We start from the raw sequence: 22560 nt of genomic DNA on the forward strand, positions 1-22560 counted from the left end.
CTCTGTTACTTTTCATCCAAAAGTTATATAAAAATCTGAAAACATATTTGAAATCAGCGAAATTTTTAGCATTTCAGAGAAGTACAAATTCCCGAGGGGGGGTACTAGGATTGCGAGCTGACGAGGGGTACCACCCGACTTTCGAGCTTTGGACCCTTACCGGGACTAAAAAGGAGAAAACAGAGGGAAATTTTGGGAATTTTACGACCCTCAGCGGGACAAATTTGACCACTTCTGACCAAGTTTCGATCTTTCAGGGGGTAAAAAAAGTTGAAAATTTTCCTATTTTTCCGATCCTTAGTGAGACTGAAATTTAATTTTCTGATTTTTCCGACCCTTAGCGGGACTTTGGAAGTCCAAAAAAGGTATCCTTAAGGGAGGCACATACTGTACCCTCCATTTGCCTAAGTACCCCCCCCCCCCCCCGGGTACAAATTCAAACAAAACACAATTATTAATAAAAAAACAGAAAATTACAGAGACATTGTACTATCACAACCGACGTCAAATAACAATATTATGACGTCAAATATATTTTTAAAACAACATCAAGATGCAGCTGAATGAAATTTCTTTCTTTTGTATCGTCCTTTTCGTGAGTATCGCACGCATCTAAATTGCAGAAGAGAAGATTTTTTTCGTACCGAAAAGGAGAAATCATTTATATCATTAATTGTTGTTTATCATTGTTTATTTTTATTATCAAAATATATTTTATCATGGATAACCTCGCACCCGCAAACGTGGTTGCGGATTGTGAGAACAGAGACTACACTTTGGAAGAAGTTCTCGGACAAGGATCGTACGGAACAGTTTACCAAGCTTCTTCCAAACGGTTTGATCGTCCTGTAAGTTAATCATACTTTTTATATTCTTTGCTTATAAGTTCTTTTTTTCTGTGCCACGTATATTGAAACTGAGTTTTTAGTTAACAAAACATACTATCTTTCCAACAATTCTTAAACGTCTATAGTGATTGTGATTGTATTCAAAATCCAAGTATAGAATCTGACCATGTTTTCTTAAGAATAAAAAACTCTCTCAAAGTGTCTACTACTTAGGCGCTCTGAAATAGTGATAATGACCTTGGTTGCCACATTAAGGTTCGATTACCACCGACAGTGGTTCACTTGTCAAGTAAACGAACCTTCGCCCAGGTCAACCCAGGGTTGCTACAGCAAGGTTTGATTTCCACTGACAGCGGTTCACTTGTCAAGTAAATGGAACCTTCGCCCAGGGTGCTAACGGAGCGTTCATTGAGTGCATCTATAGTTGCGAAAATGGGCCTCCTGCAACTTAACCAAATAGAATAGAAAAATACTAAAGGCTATCTATACCTACTTTATCGGCCAAAACTTAGCCGGCCTTAATTTTAGTCACCTCGTCAAAATTTAATCACCTAAGGGCCAATTTAGGCTATTTCTAAATTTACAAGCAGATGGAAAACAGGAGAAAGCTTAAAATAGTGGAAAATAAGAAAAGCTTAATTATAAACTTTTAATTTGGCCCAAATTTTTAGTCGTTTCAATTTTTAGTCGGGCCTTATTTTTAGTCGGTCCTAATTTTAGTCACCAAGCCAAAATTTATTCACTTAGGGGGGACTAAGTTTTGGCCGATAAGGTATATGGAATATGTTCCTTCAAGATGTACAAAAATTGCTTACATGTGTGAAACCCTATTTGAAAAGCATTTGAAAAGTGATAGATAGCGTGGGACAGAAACTTGCAACTTAATTTGAAAACGGAATCATTTCTTTTCTAGGTTGCTATCAAGATTATCGACCCGAAAAAAGCTGGCGAGGGGTATATGGAGTATTATTTACCTAACGAATATAAGAGTTTGCTGGCAGTCAAGGGATCACAATATGTGGTAAGTACTAGTAATTATTATAAATTAACTAGTTAATTGTAGACATAACCCATGTGTTATATTTGATCGGGTAATCATATTTGACACCCGTGTCTCGTAGCACCGATGGAACTTTTCCCATAGCGGGGATAAAAATTTTTATCGAAATTATTGTTCCAAATTAAGAATATCCATTAGGGATTGTTTTAGTGTATTTTTTACATTGATTTTCGAATGGGGATGATATGAACGTCAATCTCCCGGTTGGGCTGAAATTATAGGATATTTTCCCACCGGGGACAAAATTTTGGCCAAATTTTCAAATCGGATTAGGATTGGGATCGGAGGATTTGTGACACAGGGATGTTATATGGCCTGCGAGAACTTTCTGATTAAAACCTTCAGGTTTTTTTTTGTGTAACTATCGTGCCAAAGTCGAAATATCAGGTTCTTACGTTGAAATTGTATTGTTTTCTTACTAAAAATCAAAAACTTTTAACTCATACTTCCTAAATTTGAAAAATATTTAGACAAAGATGTTTTGAGGTTTTTCTCAGGATAATAGAAGGATTCAGCATGCCACATATCTCAATCCATCTGATTATATCTTAGATTTGGATGTTTCATGAAACCTCTAAATAAAGTTGTGTAAATTAACGCAACACGCAATACACGCAACACGTCTTTCAAATGTTCAAAAGTGCCTTACAATGTTAGATTTCCATTAAAAAAAGAAAACCACGCCGTTGTATTTCGCTGAAGCTTACGCTTGCAATGGGCTCACTACGTGTTCGTGCTCACATGTGTCCAAAATTTCAAATTAAAACATGGAGGCTAGTTACCAGTTCTGCTTTCGTTGACAGAAGAGAGTTTTTGAACAATGATTTTTTTCTATAGGTACAAATATTAGACGTCTTCAGAGGTTCCACAGGAATCGTTTACTTCGTCATGGAGTGCGTCGAGGACGGTGATCTATATGAATATTTGGAGAATGAGGCTTTGCCTGAAGATGAAGCTCAAGACATCTTCAAACAAATCTGCTTGGGGATCAAGCACTGCTTTGACAGGAATATTGTTCATAGGTAATTTGGAAGAATTTCTGTTTGCACTGGACTGACTTAGCCCTTTGGACAAAGAAACATTTCGTTTTCTTACTTCCGAGCTGGCAAATAACGTTGTTTGAACGTTTACCTAACGTTGTATAGACGTTTTGAATGTTAGAATAACGTTAGATATAACGTTGAAATAACGTTTTGTGCCAGCTGGGTTTATTTGACTGAAATTAGAATTTTCCTTTCCTGGCTGCCTTATAACGGGGGCCCCAATAACTAAAAAGTTACATAAAGATTTCCGAGGTATTGCAAACTTTTAACTAACTGAAGAACTAGTGAGTCTTCATCAAGTTAATCATTATAAGCAGTTTTGAATCTTATATTCTTGTACTCTTTCATTTTAATCATTCATTTATTTTCAATTTCAGAGATCTCAAGCCTGACAATATTCTTCTTGCAGAAGATGGCACTTGCAAGTTAACAGGTATATAGATTATATAGATTTTGAAAAAATTCAACAACAATGCTTTCATAATTTGCACAAATGTTAAGGTCGTCTTGATAATGACAAATATCTAAATCTAACGAGGCATTTTTGATATCTTGTGAAAACCATTCTGTAGTCTAAAAACGCTAACATGCTTTCCACATTGCGGCAGAAAAAAAGGATGCACACTACTAAAAAATACTAACGAAAATTCTATGATCTGTTTAAAACATCATCATTTTGTATTTTTTAATTTAAGATTTTGGCTTCGCAAGGAATGTTGGGGATGGATCGCTCCTTTGGGATCGATGTGGCACCAAGGAGTATATGGCACCAGAAATCATCAAAGGTGAAGCCTGGTATAATGGAAAAGCATCGGATCTTTGGAGCTTGTAAGTCTATTTACCCATCAAGTATTCTGATTTTATACGAGAATTGTGTTGGGGTACTCTGTATCAGAGTGTGTCTCACATTTATCGTTTCGTCGTTCCTCTACGAAAATGAATTTTTAAATAAGCCGGATAAGATATCGGATCTATGTACAGACTATGTTGGGGGTGGTGTATGCTTTATTGGTACGGTATCTTCAAGTTAATTTTAGTTGGCTTTGATCAAGGTTGTCGTAAAAACTGAGTCCCGTGTTAACACATTATTCCTTCTTAAAAAACGACTTCAATTTAAGTTTGTGTTTTGAAAAGAATAACAATACCCTCCTACCGATCTATCTATTACTAAAGCCTGAATATACATCCATTCTGAGAGCTGGTTATTCATGTGAGTCTTGGGGGAGGGGGTACTAGGGTTGCATTTTGACGGGGGGGGGGGGGGGTGTGCCGCCCGAATTTTGACCCTTGGACCCTTACCGGGACTAAAAAGGAGAAAACAAAGGAACATTTTCTAGATTTTACGACCCTTATTGGGACAATTTTGACCAAATTTTAATCTTTCCGGGGGTAAAAAGTTGAAATCTTTTTATTTCTCTGACTCTTAGCGGGACTGAAATTTAATTTTTTGACTTTTCCAACCCTTAGCGGGACTTTGGAAATCCAAAAAAGGTACCCTTAAGGACTTCAAACAGTTGAATTGTTAAAGCCACCTCGTTCGGAGGATTTTTAAGCTGTCTTTTAAATTCGTATTTGTCTATTTTAGAGGGATTATTTTGTACGAATTAGTCACCGGTCAACGTCCCTTCGACAACGAAGATAACGATAAACTTTTTCTGAAGGAACAGCAATTGGGCCCAGCATGGCCACCAAGCATGTCTATCGGTAAGTGAAACTTAACAACCACAGCTAGAATTTCCTATAATAAACAGAACCTTTTTCGGGGGTGGAGGAATTTAATCTTGTGACATAATTGAAAGTAGAAAACCTATAAACTCTTATCTTTGAGAGGATTGATATGGTTGCCCTGGAAAAATACTTTTTGACTACAAAACGATGATGAAATTTGTAAAATTCATTAGAAAAAAAGGGCTATTCAGCTGATTGACAAGAGTCTGAATAACGGGAAATCTATTTGTTTGAAAAGTTTTCAGATTGATTGCTTCTTATTCAAGGTGTAAGTTTTCATTCACAACATTCTAATAACCATCACTTTTATTCTAGCATGCAAGAACTTGATAACATCATTGTTGAATCAAGATCCAGAAAGACGACCGTCAATTGAAATGGTTTTGAAAAGTCCATGGTTATGTGAATCGAACTTGCCAACAGAAAAGGTAATTTTGAATAACATATTGAAAATAAAATAGAATCAAAAAGTGCTCAAGCTAATTTTGAAAAAAATCGAACGAAATATCAAAAAAGTATAAAGTAATAACTTGTAATTGCTATTACGTTGTACTACCAATATAAGGCTGGCAAAAATTAAATAGCACGGACATAATAAAAGATACAAAACCCCTTAGAAAACAAAAGTACACGTTTTTTATAAGAACATCTAAAATTTTTGAAGCTTTCGGATGATCTTTACATAGTCTTAGTGTTGTTCCTAAAACCTAAGAATACTTTTAACATGTTCTTATTTTTACCACTTTGGAAGTATTTTCGTCCATTTTCCTAATAAATTGGGTATTTTTGAGACTGCAAAGACTTAGAATGTTTTTAACTTGTTCTTAGAATTTTGGCAATCGAAGCCTTATGTTCTTATATAGTTTGCTCATACAGTATAGAAAATTTTAATAACAATGTCAGCATATAATACTTTAAAATTAATTTATTTGTAATTTTCAGAGCACACAACATGAAAATGTTTCATACTTACATCGATCAGAAAAAGTTCCTTCTCATATCAGTGATAATGTTGTCAATCAACAGTCAGAGAAATCAGCTGTACCAATCACTAAAGCAGGCCACAAACACAAGTTGGAGGATTTCATCGACGTAGACAAATATGAACAATCCAAATTGAAAATAAAACGACAAAAAAATTCGGACAAGATTGGGACAAACCGTCTATATATGGACGCTTTTACTTGGCAGAAAATCAACCAACAGATTTGTTGTACAAATCGAATAAAATATCATTTTATCAACGAAACAAGCTCAGAATGCAACAGTCATTACAGAATGGCTAGCCAAACCAATATAGCCAATTCAAATAGCAAAACACATTATGGAATACCACCCCCAACTAATAATCACCAGACGAGATCGGCCAATTCAAATAGCAAAACACATTATGGAATACCACCCCCAACCAATACTAGTAATCACCAGACGAGATCGGCCAATTCAAATAGCAAAACACATTATGGAATACCACCCCCAACTAATAATCACCAGACGAGATCGGCCAATTCAAATAGCAAAACACATTATGGAATACCACCCCCAACTAATAATCACCAGACGAGATCGGCCAATTCAAATAGCAAAACACATTATGGAATACCACCCCCAACTAATAATCACCAGACGAGATCGGCCAATTCAAATAGCAAAACACACATTATGGAATACCACCCCCAACTAATAATCACCAGACGAGATCGGCCAATTCAAATAGCAAAACACATTATGGAATACCACCCCTAACTAATAATCTCCAGACGAGATCGGCCAGTTCAAATGGCAAGACGCAGCATGGAATACCACGCCCAACTAATAATCACCAGACGAGATCGGCCAATCAAATAGCAAAACACACATTATGGATACCACCCCCAACTAATAATCACCAGACGAGATCGGCCAGTTCAAATGGCAAGACGCAGCATGGAATACCACGCCCAACTAATAATCACCAGACGAGATCGGCCAATTCAAATAGCAAAACACATTATGGAATACCACCCCCAACTAATAATCACCAGACGAGATCGGCCAATTCAAATAGCAAAACACATTATGGAATACCACCCCCAACTAATAATCACAGACAAGATCGGCCAATTCAAATGGCAAGACGCAGCATGGAATACCACCCCCAACTAATAATCACCAGACGAGATCGGCCAATTCAAATAGCAAAACACATTATGGAATACCACCCCCAACTAATAATCACCAGACGAGATCGGCCAATTCAAATGGCAAGACGCAGCATGGAATACCACCCCCAACTAATAATCACCAGACGAGATCGGCCAATTCAAATAGCAAAACACATTATGGAATACCACCCCCAACTAATAATCACCAGACGAGATCGGCCAATTCAAATGGCAAGACGCAGCATGGAATACCACCCCCAACTAATAATCACCAGACGAGATCGGCCAATTCAAATAGCAAAACACATTATGGAATACCACCTGCAACTAATAATCACCAGACGAGATTGGCCAATTCAAATAGAAAAACACATTATGGAATACCACCCCCAACTAATAATCACCAGACGAGATCGGCCAATTCAAATAGCAAAACACATTATGGAATACCACCCCCAACTAATAATCACCAGACGAGATCGGCCAATTCAAATGGCAAGACGCAGCATGGAATACCACGCCCAACTAATAATCACGAGATGAATTCAGGCACGTCGCATGGAAACAGGAATGAAGGGATAGCCGGTCAAACCAACAATCTACCTGATATAAAAAATAAAAACACAAAAAATACCAACAGAAATTTTATTGCTAGAAAAAAGCAGTTTATTACTTTGCTTTTTTTCGATAAAAATGTCATTAGAAAATATCGATTTGTTTACATGAAACGACAAAAGGACGTCCCTCCGACAGATTTAAGATCAATGATATCAGAACTGGTACCAAGCTTGCGTCCAGATAGAAAACCTCCCTGGTATTGTACAAAACAAATAAAAATCGTCAATTTACACCATCTTGAAATGCAAAAGATTATTGAACTTTAATAACTCGTTTGTAAGACTAATTCCAAGGCTTTGGTTAAGTATCGCAAGAGGAAGTATCACAAGAACCTCGACAATAACAGCCGTAGCTTTGTTGATTTGAAATATAAAGTCATATAATTGTCTGGGCTGTAAAAAATATAAATATTATAACAATTATATCAATTAATAAAAATATATCTTTAAAATTAAAACATCATCGTGTTTTTTCTTTTTACACAGAAAATCCCAAGCAGTTTTGGGAATACATTTGATTTGTTTGTGATTTTGTCTTACCCATTTAGTCAAATGTTTTTTTGCTTCATTTTTCATTGAAATTTTGATCAGATATAAACCTTCCCATGATTCACCCCATCCAAAAAAAAAGGATATCATTATTGGGGGGTCATTATTCCTTCTTAGTTACTACCCTTTTACGATATCCCTGTTTCACAATATTTACATAAACAATGTCTCTGTTTCACATCCATTTAAAGACACCCCTGTCTCACAATCTTTCGACAACACTTGTGGTTCACAACCTGTCAATACCTCCTAGTTTCAAAACCTTAATCATTTTTGCTCCGGCCTAGGAGCCTTAAATTCTCTCTCGTCCGACGACGACGACGCTTAAGACATTTTTTGTTTGTTTATCTAATCCGATAATCTATTCCGATTTAATAAAAACGGATTACCTGATTCAAATAATACTGTGTTAACCCTTTCCAGACGCATTATTTCACGGCTATATGACGCAAACAAAAATTTGATTTTTGACTGGCTTCACTAAAATTGCAATAGAAAGTGATTGATAAAAGATATCACGATAAGTAATACCTCGTTTTTTTCACATGTAATAGGGGTTTTGAAATACCAAAAAAAGATTTTTAAATATGGCTGACACCTGGTCACGTGACCGAAAAATCGGCAGATTTTTTTTCGGAAAGGCAAAATTTTTGACTTTGAATAAAGAAATAGAGTAAAAGGCATTTGCTTTACGCTTTGAACTTTGAATATGATTTAGAGAATTTAATTACTGGCCGGGTAAAAAAAATTTCATTTCAAAAGCTTTCCAAGAATCTGAGTAAAGTGATTTTTTGTCCAAATTTTTGAGCAATTTTTCCCTTACAGATTTAGCCTGAGTAAATTTACAACAAACAATGAAAATTTATAATTCTAGTTGTAAACAAGATATCGAAAAGCGGTTTTTTGCAGGTTACGGGAAATTTATCTCAAAATCATTATTCAAAACCATGTTATTGTATTTTGGCGCGAAAACTGTTAAAATCTTTTACAAAGCTATGGGCCACCCGGTGGCCCGTGCGTCATATAGGAACACGATTCATGGGCCACCCAGTGGCCCGTGCGTCCGGAAAGGGTTAAGAAAAAGATGGCTGCCGAAAGTCGACTAGTTGACTGTGTAGCAAATACTGGCAAATCTCAGTGATAAATTGATCATTTTCATCATTATTCATGATGTTTTGGACATGATTTATGAGAAGTTTGATGCATACTGGCTCTCTAACAATGTGGAAAGACTTTGGAGAAATTTTGGCCATGAATCGTCAGCTGATCGAGTGCTTAAAAAATCTTGCATATGGCTAACCATAAAATTCTGTTGGTAACTTGACAATGAAACTTTCAAACACACATCCATTGGAATTTAAAAGAGAATACTAAAATTACTACATTACAGTGAAAATTTGAAAACGATCTGAGTAGTTTTTGTGGTGTTATGTTTATGGCTGAAAATGATCCTGTTTTGTATTCATCATTATTGTTGACTGGCAACCGTTCCTTTTGATTCTTCAAACCCGACACATATTTTCTACAAACATATCACTATGAGAATTCAATAAAGAATACTAAAACACAATTCCTGTGTAAATTTGAACAAGAATGGAGAAATTTTCACAGTTTTATGGCTGAAAATGATCGTTTTTGGACTTTTTGTCTCAATTTCATCGCGGCTGGCGACCGTTCCTATTGATTTTTCAAACCCGACACAGATTTTTTACAAACATATCGCTATGAGAATTCAGTAAAGGATACTAAAACACAATTCCTTTGAAAATTAGGACAAGATTGGAGAAATTTTCACAGTGTTATGGCTGAAAATGATCGTTTTTGGACTTTGTCGTAATTTCATCGCGGCTTGCGACCGTTCCTTTTGATTTTTCAAACCCGACACAGATTTTTTATAAACATATCACTATGAGAATTCAGTAAAGTATACTAAAACACAATTCCTGTGTAAATTTGAACAAGATCGGAGAAATTTTCACAGTGTTATAACTGAAAATTCATTTTTGGACTTTGTCGTAATTTCATCGTGACTGGCGACCGTTCCTTTTGATTTTTCAAACCCGACACAGATTTTTTACAAACATATCACTATGAGAATTCAATAAAGGATACTAAAACACAATTCCTGTGTAAGTTTGAACAAGATTGGAGAAATCTTCACAGTGTTATGGCTGAAAATTATCGTTTTTGGACTTTGTCGTAATTTCATCGTGCCTGGCGACCGTTCCTATTGATTTTTCAAACCCGACACAGATTTTTTACAAACATATCACTATGAGAATTCAATAAAGGATACTAAAACACAATTCCTGTGTAAGTTTGAACAAGATTGGAGAAATCTTCACAGTGTTATGGCTGAAAATGATCGTTTTTGGACTTTGTCGTAATTTTATCGCGGCTGGCGACCGTTACTTTTGATTTTTCAAACCCGACACAGATTTTTTACAAACATATCACTATGGGAATTCAGTAAAGGATACAATTCCTGTGTAAGTTTGAACAAGATCGGAGAAATTTTCACAGTGTTATGGCTGAAAATGATATATTTTGGACTTTGTCGTAATTTCATTGGCTGGGGCGACCGTTCCTTTTGAAGATTTTTCAAACCCGAAACAGGTTTTTTCCAAATATACCACTATTTATTACATACACACTATTGTAACCATTTTATTTGGTTTATCCTACTCTCCTCCATAAATTATCCCAACAGAAAAAATAATGCTTAGCTAAAAGCTGTGGCCTCTAATTAGGCTATTTTTCTCCCCAAAATTTTATCCGGACAATCAAATTAACAGCGCATCATGGCTTCACTATTGGCAAGTTTAGAAAAAAAGGCAAGAAAGTGCATGTGTAATCACTTAGAAGAGCTAAACTTCTAGCTGGTTTATTTATTTGTTAAGATTATTTCTCATACTCGCTCTGCAATAGAATTATTACTTTGCTTTCTGATCTGTTCTGATTAGTAGTTTGTGGGCAACATTCTAACACAACTAACTCAACAAGCTCATCTTTCACATCTTTTAATCTCTTAAGCCGGAGCTTCCAGCGCAGCTGGTTTATTCATATTCATCTTGAAACCCATAGGTTCCAACAAATATCTTCTTAACGAAGATTATAAAGACGCGTCCATCTTTTGGTTGACAGAGGAATGGGCATCAGTAGAGAATCTTGGAAGTCATCTCAATGTACCTTTGTTTAAAGAAAGATTCACCAATCAAATCACACAAATGTTACGTGAGCCGAGAGTGCTAGCTGCATGTAATAAAGATTGTATCAAAATTGATATGAAATATTAACAAAACAAGAAGAAAACCTATAGAACATATCAAGCTGAATGCTTTCCAGCTTCGGCCTTAGATTTTACAAAAATTATAACATCTTTTCCTCCGAATTATATAAAAGAGTCAGACCTCTCCTCATGTCCTCGTCCTTAGAAGAATCATCGAAAAATTGAAAAATCATAAAAAGGAAGCAGTCATTTCATTAATAGATTTCATAAAAGCCTTTGAGTTGACTCCGTAAATTAAATCGCTCTTATAATGTTTGAGAATTCCACGTATGGAATTCCCGTTCGTTACTATAGTTAGCGGCATTATAATCTTGTACAAACACACATAAAGACACAGCTTCAGTTTTGACTACAGAGGAGGGAGAAACCGAACCTTTCACTATTAAAACTGGTGATCTACAAGTCGATTAACTCGCACCCGTTCTTTTCATCATCGTCTTGGATTATTACGCTTTTCATAAACTTCTATCCCTTCAATCATGGTTTCACACTAAAACTTCGTCAAAGTCGCCGTCATCCAGCTGAATGTCTCTCCGACTTAGATTACGCTGACGATATCGCTTTAATCGAGAGCGAAATTTTTGCTGCTCAGGATTTGTTGACAGCGCTGTTGAAAAAGCATGTCAGGACGTTGGTATCTTTCTAAATGCACCAAAAATAAAATACATGCATCTCAATCCATCATCGGACACACGATTAAATCCCAAAATTGAACTGGTCCACGATTTCAAATATCTTGGGAGCTTCACTGGCACCATCAATCTTCTCTTTCATCTTTACTTTTCGTCTTCATTTTCGAAATTTTTGAAAGAATTGAAAGTTTTAGAACCCGGGGGGGGGGCAGTGGGTTTACCAACTGACGGTGTGTGCGGCAAAAAATTTGGCTTTTAGAATCGCACCCTCTTACAGTGCAGAACGAAATCGGTGAAATTCGTACCCCTGCAGTGCATTTTTTTCAAAATTTAAACTCTTTTAGAGCAAAAAAATCATAACTTTCGAGCAAAAAAATGATTTGCTGAAATTTCCACCCATACAGTGCATTTATCAAAAGTCCACCCTTGCAGTGCATTTCTGATATTTTGAAAAATATACCCTTAATTAACCGCGCACATAATACCCGTCGGTCAATTTGCCTGACTACCCCCCCCCTCTGGTTTTAGAATCATCCACTTAAGATCATTTTCAACGAGGAATTACTTCTAACTATATCTTTTGTCCTTATCAATTGTATCAAAAACTTCAAGACGAGCGGACTGACAGTGACAATTTTTTTTAACACTACATAACAGAAATCTGTGGCGGAGAATGATGGTGGATGGGTGGATTTCACCGCCCGTTATATAACCTAAATACCCACTTTATTTATTCCTCTCGGAAATATTACAGTGTGCTTCATTCACCTTGGCCGACTATTAATTTCGAGTGAAAATCAATTTAAATTTTTATGCTAGGAGCGGAGGGTAATCTTGAACAGAAATCGAAAGTGGAATTTGTACCAAAATTCTTCAAGTTGAGTTGTGAGTGGTTTTAACAGGTTTCATGCTTTGTTATCATATCAAAAACACTTAAGCAACAAGCAACAATTATGAAATTTTAGTGCATTCTTCAAGTGGCGATGGATGGTGTAATCAACAATTTCCCTCCTGTAAGTATACATACACCGTCGTATAGGGATATCAACCTTTCACGTGCGTTTGCGTAGGGTAAAATGGCGAAATGCGAAAATCGAATTTGGCAAAAAAATTTTGTAAAATGACCCCACAAGATTTGACTATATCTTTTTATTCCATGAAGAGATTACTTTCAAATAAAAAATGTATTAACAATGAATGGGTAAGCTTTCTAGAAATCCAAACATAAATTGTATAGCTTTTACCAAAAAATAGCACTTTAGGATCAGAAACAGTCAAAAACCAGTTTTCTCCAATTTTCTTCGAGTTACAGGAATTAATTCCTTGTTTGTTTTGATCTGAAATTTTCAGTCGGGGTGGCCATCATGGTTCCCTTGCTCATATCAGGGGGGGCCGAGACGGGGGTAAGAGAATTAAAGTTTCTAAGTAAATTCTTAATTATCACCCAAAAAAGTGCCTTCTGTATGTCCATATCTTTTAAATAGATTGTCCCAGCCTTATCCCTCTTTCAGTAAAGCTTCCTATATCTTTTGTCCTTCAGAAAAACCAAAATATTTGGCCCTTAAATTGCTTGCTTTCAGTTCCTGAGCCAGTAGTGTGACCCCCCTGTATTCTATTTGTGACCCCTGTATTTCACGCGGGTTTTTTAATAGATAAGTCACATGACTCAAATCCCGCAGTCTTATTGGACTAGAGAAAGCGAAAGTGAAATCGCGCGATCTGATTGGATGAAAAAAGACCGCGGGAGCTGGAAACGAATGGAATTCTCTAGAATTCTCATTTTAAATTCAAGATGGCGGCGAGAAAAGCACGTCTTTTGCTTTGGACGAAAGGTTGTAAATTCTGGTTGATTTTAAGGTTTTATCTTATCTTATCTCATTTACTTTAATTAGTAGAGGCTTCTTCAATGTTTGGGGAAGGTAAGTCTGTAAAAGTTATTTGTTTTTCGGTGGAAAAAAGTGTTTAAAAAAGCATTTTTTGTGCTCAAGGTTTATTTTTCTTCGCAAATTTTTGTCTTCGATCTTAAATAGATGAACGAGTATTTGACTGATGCTTATGATTTTTCCATAGAACATAGTAAAACTATTCAGGAACTTAGACCTTTTTACAGAATTTCAAAAAATCTGTTAGTTCTGGAGATATATTGAAAAGTTTACACTTCGTTCGTGTTTCGCGTTCCCAAACCAAACGCACGTGCTTTAGAAATAAATAAACCAAACAGGATCTAGCTAGCCTAAGCCAATGATAAAATAAAATTATATTGCCATTTATATGTATTGACTACAAAGTGTTTTGAATTAACTTTGTATTTTAATGACCAGCCAGATCATTCATTTGAGAGCTATATGCATGTTACACAAGTCAGTCAGGCACATCCTGGTCAGGCAAATGAACGGGGTGAGCATTTGCATGGGGTATTCGTCACCCCCAGTGTAAATGAGATAGGGCGTCTCAGGCTAAAAGCGTGAAAATGAATAAAAATGAACTTCAAACTGAAAACGGGAAAAAATGAAGAAAACTGGGAACTTTATTCTTTCGTTAAAGTTTCTTCAATCTTCGAAGACAAAATGACCCATGGAAAAAAAAATTCATCTATTATGCAGTTCTTTGAAATGAAGCAAAATATTTCCAACCCAGTTCAATTGCGTGGGGTATTCAGTGCTATTACATCACTTTTGTTTTCGACCCCTTGCATTTGCCACCAATCGCAAGTGAAAAATACCCCGTTCATTTGCCAGGATGTGTATGACTGCAAGTCCAAGTGTTTCAACCGGTATTTCAACAAAGCCATATTTTGGTTTGTACAGAAATTTTGCCCGCTCAAATCAAAACAACAAAATGGTCAAACTCACTAAAGCAAAACATTGCCGCCACCGCATTTCCCTGGATAAAAATTCTGGTCACGTGACCATCCGTGATTTTAGACCAATGAAAACGCTTCATTTCCCTGGATTAAAGTTGTGTCTACACTAACACGCGGAAACTAGCTTGAAAAAGAGAGAGAAAACCGGGGGTTAAAATGAATTTTTCTCCCTTCTTGCCTTGCGGGAAACATAAAAGACTTTAAGAGCCCATTAAGAAAGGGGTGATTATATCATAAATAAATTATGTAAGTAAGTGATATTTTAAGTAATAAGTTCATTAACAATTTTATTTTGAAGTTTGTTTTTAAAAACAAAACAAAAAAAATTTTGCCAAAATTAATTTTCGCATTTCCCATTTTTACCCTATGCAAACGAGTGTGTATTGTGTACTTATTACTTTTCTGTGCAGGAGAATGTTAAAAATCCCTTTCAGTTAGTCACACTAGGAAATCAAGGAAAGAAAAAAATGAATTTCAAAAAAGAAAATGAAAATGAAATGATGTGCAATGTTATATTATATATTTTATTTAAAAGTGTAGGTCTGTGCTGTGCTGTCTGATTAAGTTTGATTAGCGGTTTGGAAGTTTACTTTTATATTAAAGTACAATGTATTAATATTGAAATAAAACATAAAACACTATCAAAAGATTTGACATATACATGCCTTTTTCAAGTGTTGAAAGTTGAGTTATTATTTACAAAAATGATTTTTGTTTATTTTGATTTTTTTAGTTACACATGTTTCACTTTCATCAGAATTTTATAATGGTGATTAAGAAAAATACTAAAAAAGAATCTGGTTTTTCATCTTTTATCTCCACTTATAGCCTTTCACAGAGTATGCATGTCCAAGGAGAGGCCAAGCTAATTTTCATCAGAAGACAAGAGCAGCTTGCAAAGACGGTACTGCTGGAAATGTTGGGTAATTGATTCTGCCTGTCAAAATTACATTTTATATTATCATAAGTACAATTTACCATTAAAAATTCTGCAATTATATGGCCTGCTTCTTTTATAAAAGACAGGTGAATTCATACCTGTTGATCTGAGGTTACACTTCTAAGAAATTAATTATGTGAATTTTTAAAAGAGAAAGAATTCATTATGTAGCTCTACTTCTTATCACTGAAGAGAGAAGAGTTTTAGTATTTTTCTGGCACACTCGTTACACGATTTTTCTTTTATGAGAATAACTTCTATGAGAATATAATCAGGGTGAGATTTCGGCAATAAAAAAAAATAAGAATAATGCTCACCCTCAACCAAAGTACATACACTATTCTTATAAAAGAAAAAGCGTGTATTAATATAATATCTGTAATATTATTTTATAGATTGAAAGTTGTCAAGAGCATTGTGATAGGAGATTTATCTGTTGGGAAGACAAGCCTTATAAACCGGTAAAATGTACAGTATTACAGATCCTGAAAATCGCAATTTTAAGAAAAAAGAGATTTTTAGTCCTATTTGGGTTTTATCTACTACATCACAGTGCATGTTGTCTTTATCTGCATCTATTAGAATTATTAACTTTTTGGCTTAAAAACTCTCTAATTATAATTTAGACCATGTTTAGACGTTATGGTTTTTTGTCGCTCCGGTGTGGTTTCTGTTACGAATCGAGAGTGTTCATATTGGTTTCGGAACTTTTCGGAGCAAGAAAACGGAGCAGTTCAGTTCCGATGAAAATATTGGTGGAGTGAAACCGTTTCCATGGCTGGAACCCCCCCCCTGGCCTGAGGGGGGGGGGCTAAAAGGTCGAGCAGCAATTGGTACCTGATTTTAGCTTGTGGCTAGGGGGGACTAACCATGTTAGGGGTCACCTAAATTTTTTCAGATGGACCTGGGGGCTAGATTCTATGTTTGGTGATTGAATTATAAGCAGCCTACCAGACCATAGGTTGACACTTTCTCATCTTATATTTTAATCTAAGCAATATACTTAAAAACTGACAATTTGGTATCTAATATATTATCTGCAGTGCCGTAGCAACTGGGGGGGGCAAGGGGGGCTATGTCCCCAATAATTTTTTCAAAAATTGTTATTTTGCAAAATGCAAAGTTTTTCTTTTTTATTTGTCATAATTGTCTTATAAGTGCATGTTTTGAGTGCATTTTCAAGCAATCTAGAGCTCAAATTTTCAAAATTTTCCCCCTCGGCCCTCGCGGTGTCACTTAACTTCTGCCCCCTCAAATGAAAATGCTTCCTACAGCACTGATCTGTAAAAATTCTTTAATCCTGTTGCATTTGCTTAGATAAAAAATTGGTCTGGCAAGGGATCTGCACCCTGACTTACAAAACCTTGATAATCTGGCATGAACCTTCAGTTCAGTACTTAGCTTATCTCTTATTTCTTAGGGCATTTTATTCTATTTAGCAATAAGCTAAACTAACTGTTGTATTTGTTTGATTGTTTGAAAAGGATTTTCGGGTTAGGGGTCACCTAAAATATTTGGCAACCAGGGGTTAGCTAAATCTTAGGGGTCACCTGAATTCTTAGGGGGCACCTAAAACCTGCTGCCAAGCTGCCATGATCCGTTTTGCTTTGTAACATCTTCTTTTTTGACGTTCACACTTGTTTCGGAACCATTTCATTTCGGAACGATACGAAACCGTGTAACGTCTAAACATGGTCTTAGATGATTAAAATAATAAAATAAAAAAAGAACATCTTTGATGATTTTGTTTATTGATTTTATAATATAGTTATTGCCGGAATCTGTTCGAGAAAGATTACAAACCAACCATTGGAGTGGAATTCGAGCTAAAGAAATATATGATTATTGGTCAAGAGTTTCATATGCAAATGTATGTACATGTTTTTTCTATGAAGAAACTATAAGCTCTAGTTTAGACGGCCCACTTTTTGCCCTGCCTATTCTAATTATGAATTAAAGAGGGCATAAAGTGGGCTGTCTAAAGTGATGCATAGCCCTCTTTTGACGTCAATGTAATGTCTTCTTTCAAACCTTTCCAAGCAAAGACTTTAACAACCAACTTTGTGCCCTCTTTCTGCCTACTCTAACAATTAGAATTTTTGTAGAATTTTAGAACATAAGGCTGGGATGGCCATAATATTAAGAACAAGCTAAGAAAAATTTAAGGCTTTAGGGACTCTAAAACACTATTTCTTAGGAAAATGGACAAAAAATACCCACAAAATGGGAAAAATAAGATCATGTTAAAACCTGGGGGGCACTCGATTTCGAAACGACGGTATGTGCCGCGCAAAATCTGCTTTTCAAAATCGTACCCTTACAGTGCAGTTCAGTCTGGCTGAAAAGGTACCCTCTCGGTGCACTTTCTCTTGATTTACCCAACCCTTTTATAGTGCACTATGTTTCTCAGCTGTAAATTTGCGTGAAAGAAGAAGCTTGGGAAATTTTCTGTTTCAAAAAAAACTGACAAAAATTATTCTTGTCATCGGTAATTATCAGACAATAGAAACTTTTTCAAACAAACGAGAAGTAAAAACCTTTCTTTTTAACAATTGTTTTAAATTTGTTTTAAAATTCGACCCTTGCAGTGCCTTCCAGTGCAATCTCACAGAAACACACCCTTACAGTGCATTTTGGGATGCTGAAAAACCCCAACCTTAAGCGTGACACATGACGTAGGCCAGTTCATATGAGTGCCCCCCCCCCGGTAGTTAAGACCATTTTAGTCTTAAAACTCGAAAAGAAAAGAAAATCCGAATGCTTCAAATTTTTTGATGTCGATTATTAATTATTAAATATCCACACTGTATCAATATCAAGTTTTTCTCATTTTCTGGAGGAGATGAAACAGTGTTTTATTATTCAAAGTGCGATGGAATTTCTGTAATTTTATACTTTTTGTTATTGTAAGAGCTTCTTACTTTTATACATACAGGTGGGATACATCAGGCGAAGAAAGATTCAAAAGCATCACCGGTGCCTATTACAGAGGTGCACATGGTAAGTTAAAGATTTTATTTTTACATAAGTGCTCCCGTTTCATATCAGACACATATTTCATATCAGGACAGTGTCTCCCTATTGTTATAGTATGCTGATATAAGCGAAAAATCTTTTTCTTTTTCTCTTCCATGCCAATCTTGCTCCACATCCGTGTCAATCCAATGTGAAAAAGCTTATAAATTAAAATTGATAAGTAAGCAAACGATATCACTCTTATTTAAAAACAAAACCTTTAACACAACCGAAACGTTTTCAGACCCATCTATTTTGCTTCAAAATAACGAATAATACTATGGAACTTATTTTTGCAAGAACTAATTTTGGAGAATTCGTCCAGTTTAGGCAAAATTTGCCAAAATTAGTTCTTTCCAAAATAAATGTGTTTTTACTCTTTCGCCAAAATTAATTTTTTTTTGAATTTAGCCATAAATAACCCTTAAATTCATCAAAATTGCTCCAAATAAGGCGAAATAGGACAGATTAAGCATCTAATTTGCCAAAATTAGTTCTCTCAAAAATTAAAAAGCTTGACCATTCGCCAAAATAAGTTCTCGCCAATATTAAAAATCTTGCTGCTTACCAAAATTAGATCTTGCCAAAATTAGTTTCCTTAAAATGTTCTAGAAAGATAATTTGGGTTGAGATAGAAAAGAAATGAATTCGTCTCTTTATATGCATCAATTTAGAAGCAAAAAGCTCATGAGTAGATCTTATCGGAGTTTTTGATTTTTCTAAAAAAGCGATGTATTGTGGGATTGTTTCGGGAGTATTACAATAGAATTCCCTCGAGTAATTCCTAAGATATTTCTATTGTCGTAGTCCCGAAACAATACCACAATGCATCGCTTTTTTAGAAAAATCAAAACTCCGATAAGATCTATTACAGCAAATTTGTCTAGCTAGATTTTTATTCCAGTTTTGTTAGAAACACTTCTTTAGGATAAAAGCATACGGTAAATAGTAGGGGACCAATCCATAGGATCCGTAACATCTTTTATGCGACGCAACTGCATGTAGTTAGTTCGAAAGTAGGAAGGTTTTTAAGACTTGTTTGAGAGGGGGCTCGCGAATTAGGCCCGGCAAAAGTTTTTATCACTAAAAGACTGACGTTTACAGACAAAACTGTAAGGGTAAAAAATGGGTAAAAAATTGACGTTTTTCAAAAGTCGAATTTGAAAGAAATGATCGGAAAGAGCATGAAATGATGCGCAAAAAAGTTTACTACAACAAGTCTGATACTCGAACGCACGAAGAAATACGGCCATCTAAAGTTTGAAATTCTGTCAGATAGAGTACGATTGACGTCAAAGTTTGTCTAAACCGTACGGGCCTAAGGATTGGCCCCCTACTAATAACGTTTTCTTTTTTTTCAGTTGTGATTGTGGTTTTTGACCTGAATGATCCTCATTCCTTTCATGCCACAAAGTAAGTTTTGCTATTATGTAATCTCAAGCAGGATTTTAGTTTTGACTTTACACATTTGGCAGGAGCGATGGTCGAGTGGTCAAAGGCGTAAGCGTCTGAAACCAGGGGTTCGCGGTTCGAATCCCCGCTCCTTCCGATGTTCCGTTCAGTTCATAGATAGCCAAGCCAAATGGACGTGGACCCCGTGAAACAATCGAATAACTGGCTAAAAGTCCTAGATTGCTGGGCTATCCACGTAAAATATCGACTCTATCTATCTACTCCTCGGTATACAGCTTGTCAGCATAACGTCCAAGCACAATGGAATTCCAAGGCATTACAATCACTCTTTTGTTCTTATCAATTTTCATTATTTGAAAAACCAGGATTTTCATCAAATACATAAAAAATATCTTCAGATATTTCATTAAACTTTTGTAAATTACAATAACGAAGTCTACTTCAAGAAATAAAGGGCCATTCCAGTGTCGCTTGTACCTTCCGTACTATAAATTTCAACGTGTTTATTATAATGCAGAGCAAAATTTTCGTAAAACTGCTAAGTATATTATATCTACGTGAAAAAAAGGGTTAATATATTTCAAACTAACACATATTACCTACCTTCGTAATAAAAAGCTCTTTCAACAAGGTAATTTTTAATTACGAACCGGTCCTGTCAAAATAGAAAAAAAAAAACAAGATCCAAGCAGGGTCGAAGGGTCGTAGTAGTGGTGCAGTGGTAGAGCATCCGGCTACGGTTCTCGAGGTTGTAGGTTCAACCATTGAGTTTCAAGCCCGAAGGGCTAGAGGTCAATCTCTAACCTTTCTCAGGCAAGAAAAATTGAAGCCTTAAAATATGCGCCGTATTTTTGATGACGGATTGAATCTAGCAATTCCTTTGTTTTCGAGTGATATATTTTTCAAAATTAGGCGGTAAATTTTAGTTTCAATCTGTCATTTGTGTAAAAACCAGGCGGGTCGCTCAAGGCCGCGCAACTTTGGTAGGATTTGTTGGCTTCAACTCAATGGGTGCTCTTCGGGCTTGAAACTCAATGGGTTCAACCCCCAGCCAGGTCATACCGAAGATTCTCAAAATGGTACTTGATGCCCTCTGCTTGATGCTCAGCAATTAAGATAAGGATCAAGGGTAGAGCAATCCAGGGAGAAAGAGTGGCGCCCTCCCCTACCTTCGGGTAGATAGCTATCGAAAGAGGAGCCTTCGGGCTGCCTCTGCTGTGGTCAGCTGTGTTTGCAGACTTACTTTACTAGTTTTTATCTTTTCTTTAAGCAATTGGTTGAATGACGCTCTGGACAAAACAAGGAATACAACGCCTGAGATCTTTTTGATTGGAAACAAATTGGATCTAATGGTATGACAATTAAACTTTTGTATAGTTACCTTTTTAAACTATGAATCCAAAGGGGCTTCGAGGTTTGACTTTCTTAAAATGACCTTCTTAACATGGTTAAGGGGTTCTCTAGAACTCAATAATTGCTAAATTGCCAAAAGTAATGACTAAGTAAAAACCCTGTAAGAACCCATTTTCAAAAATTTCAAAATTTGATATCTCGATTTTAGAATACTATTACACAAAAATACTTTGAGGTTTTACTAAGGACCACAGAAGGTTTCTGTAATCTAAATCTCTCACTCAAACCATCTGATTATCCCTTTAAAATTTTGTCAAATGTTTTGGAAAGTAAGGAACGGAAAAAAATCAGAAAAGTAATCAAGAATTCCACGGTGTTAAAAGCTTTATTATAATGTTTTTATGCATTGTAGATTTACAATAACTACTACTTATTTCGGTTCACAATATCTCGGAAGTCCATCTAACGTCAATAAGACCATGTTCAGACGTTACTGTTCCGTTTCGCTCCGAAACGAAACGGTTCCGAAACGAGTGTGAGCGTCAAAATTGGAAAAGTCAAAACAGAAGACGTTGCAAAGCAAGCAAAACAGATCGAAACGGTTTTGCTCCACTATTTTTATCGGAACGGAACTGCTCCGTTTTCTTGCTCCCAAACGCTCCCAAATTTTAGTATGAACACCCTTACAATCCGTAACGAAAATCACACCGTCGAGTGAAACGGTAATAAAGTTTATACAATACAAAGCAGTTTTATAAAAAATGGTACTATTTTATATAAATTTTAAACAAAGATTTCAATTGCTAACAGCAGAATCTGCCCATTTCTTTGCCTACTATAACAATTAGATTAGGAACGAGAGCGAAGTTTACCCGGGTCGAATGAGCATGCGTCAATGTAATATTCATTTAACCAGGGTAAACTTAACTCTACTAAAAGGATTGGGTTTGGGCTAACAAAGGTAAAAAGAAATGACGTCAAAATACGATCCGCCAATGAAATGGCTTTGGACATTTCACGTCATTCAAACGTAAAAATTCGAACCTAGTCTTTTCCATGCTTCTTT

General features: G+C 35.8%; 2 protein-coding genes across 2 annotated transcripts in view; both read left to right on the top strand.

Moving 5' to 3' along the window:
• The first annotated feature begins 660 nt into the window (after positions 1-660).
• Positions 661-6513, top strand: LOC136809310 (testis-specific serine/threonine-protein kinase 1-like). Its single transcript, XM_067065829.1, has 8 exons — positions 661-848; positions 1762-1869; positions 2746-2930; positions 3329-3384; positions 3647-3779; positions 4537-4655; positions 4995-5107; positions 5622-6513. The coding sequence occupies exons 1-8, from the start codon at positions 720-722 to the stop codon at positions 6423-6425; spliced, it is 1647 nt and encodes a 548-aa protein (XP_066921930.1). The 5' UTR covers positions 661-719; the 3' UTR covers positions 6426-6513.
• Positions 6514-12753: 6240 nt separating this feature from the next.
• LOC136809314 (ras-related protein Rab-36-like) overlaps positions 12754-22560 on the top strand; it is a 31178-nt gene continuing 21371 nt past the window's right edge. The window contains exons 1-7 of the mRNA XM_067065832.1: positions 12754-12923; positions 15602-15696; positions 16109-16174; positions 17482-17583; positions 18649-18713; positions 20090-20141; positions 21412-21493. Coding sequence (XP_066921933.1) covers positions 12894-12923; positions 15602-15696; positions 16109-16174; positions 17482-17583; positions 18649-18713; positions 20090-20141; positions 21412-21493 — 492 coding nt within the window. The 5' untranslated portion in view covers positions 12754-12893. The remainder of the gene's footprint in view (positions 12924-15601; positions 15697-16108; positions 16175-17481; positions 17584-18648; positions 18714-20089; positions 20142-21411; positions 21494-22560) is intronic.

Source organism: Clytia hemisphaerica, unplaced genomic scaffold (genome assembly GCF_902728285.1).
Source record: "Clytia hemisphaerica strain Z4C2 unplaced genomic scaffold, Clytia hemisphaerica genome assembly, whole genome shotgun sequence".
Taxonomy (NCBI): Eukaryota; Metazoa; Cnidaria; class Hydrozoa; order Leptothecata; family Clytiidae; genus Clytia; species Clytia hemisphaerica.

Excerpts from the sequence above, each read along its gene's own strand:
- LOC136809310 (XM_067065829.1), top strand. The coding sequence starts at position 720 with ATGGATAACCTCGCACCCGCAAACGTGGTTGCGGATTGTGAGAACAGA. Across the intron at positions 3,385-3,646 it reads TGGCACTTGCAAGTTAACAG|ATTTTGGCTTCGCAAGGAAT; the intron begins GTATATAGATTA and ends TTTTAATTTAAG. Across the intron at positions 4,656-4,994 it reads GCCACCAAGCATGTCTATCG|CATGCAAGAACTTGATAACA; the intron begins GTAAGTGAAACT and ends CTTTTATTCTAG.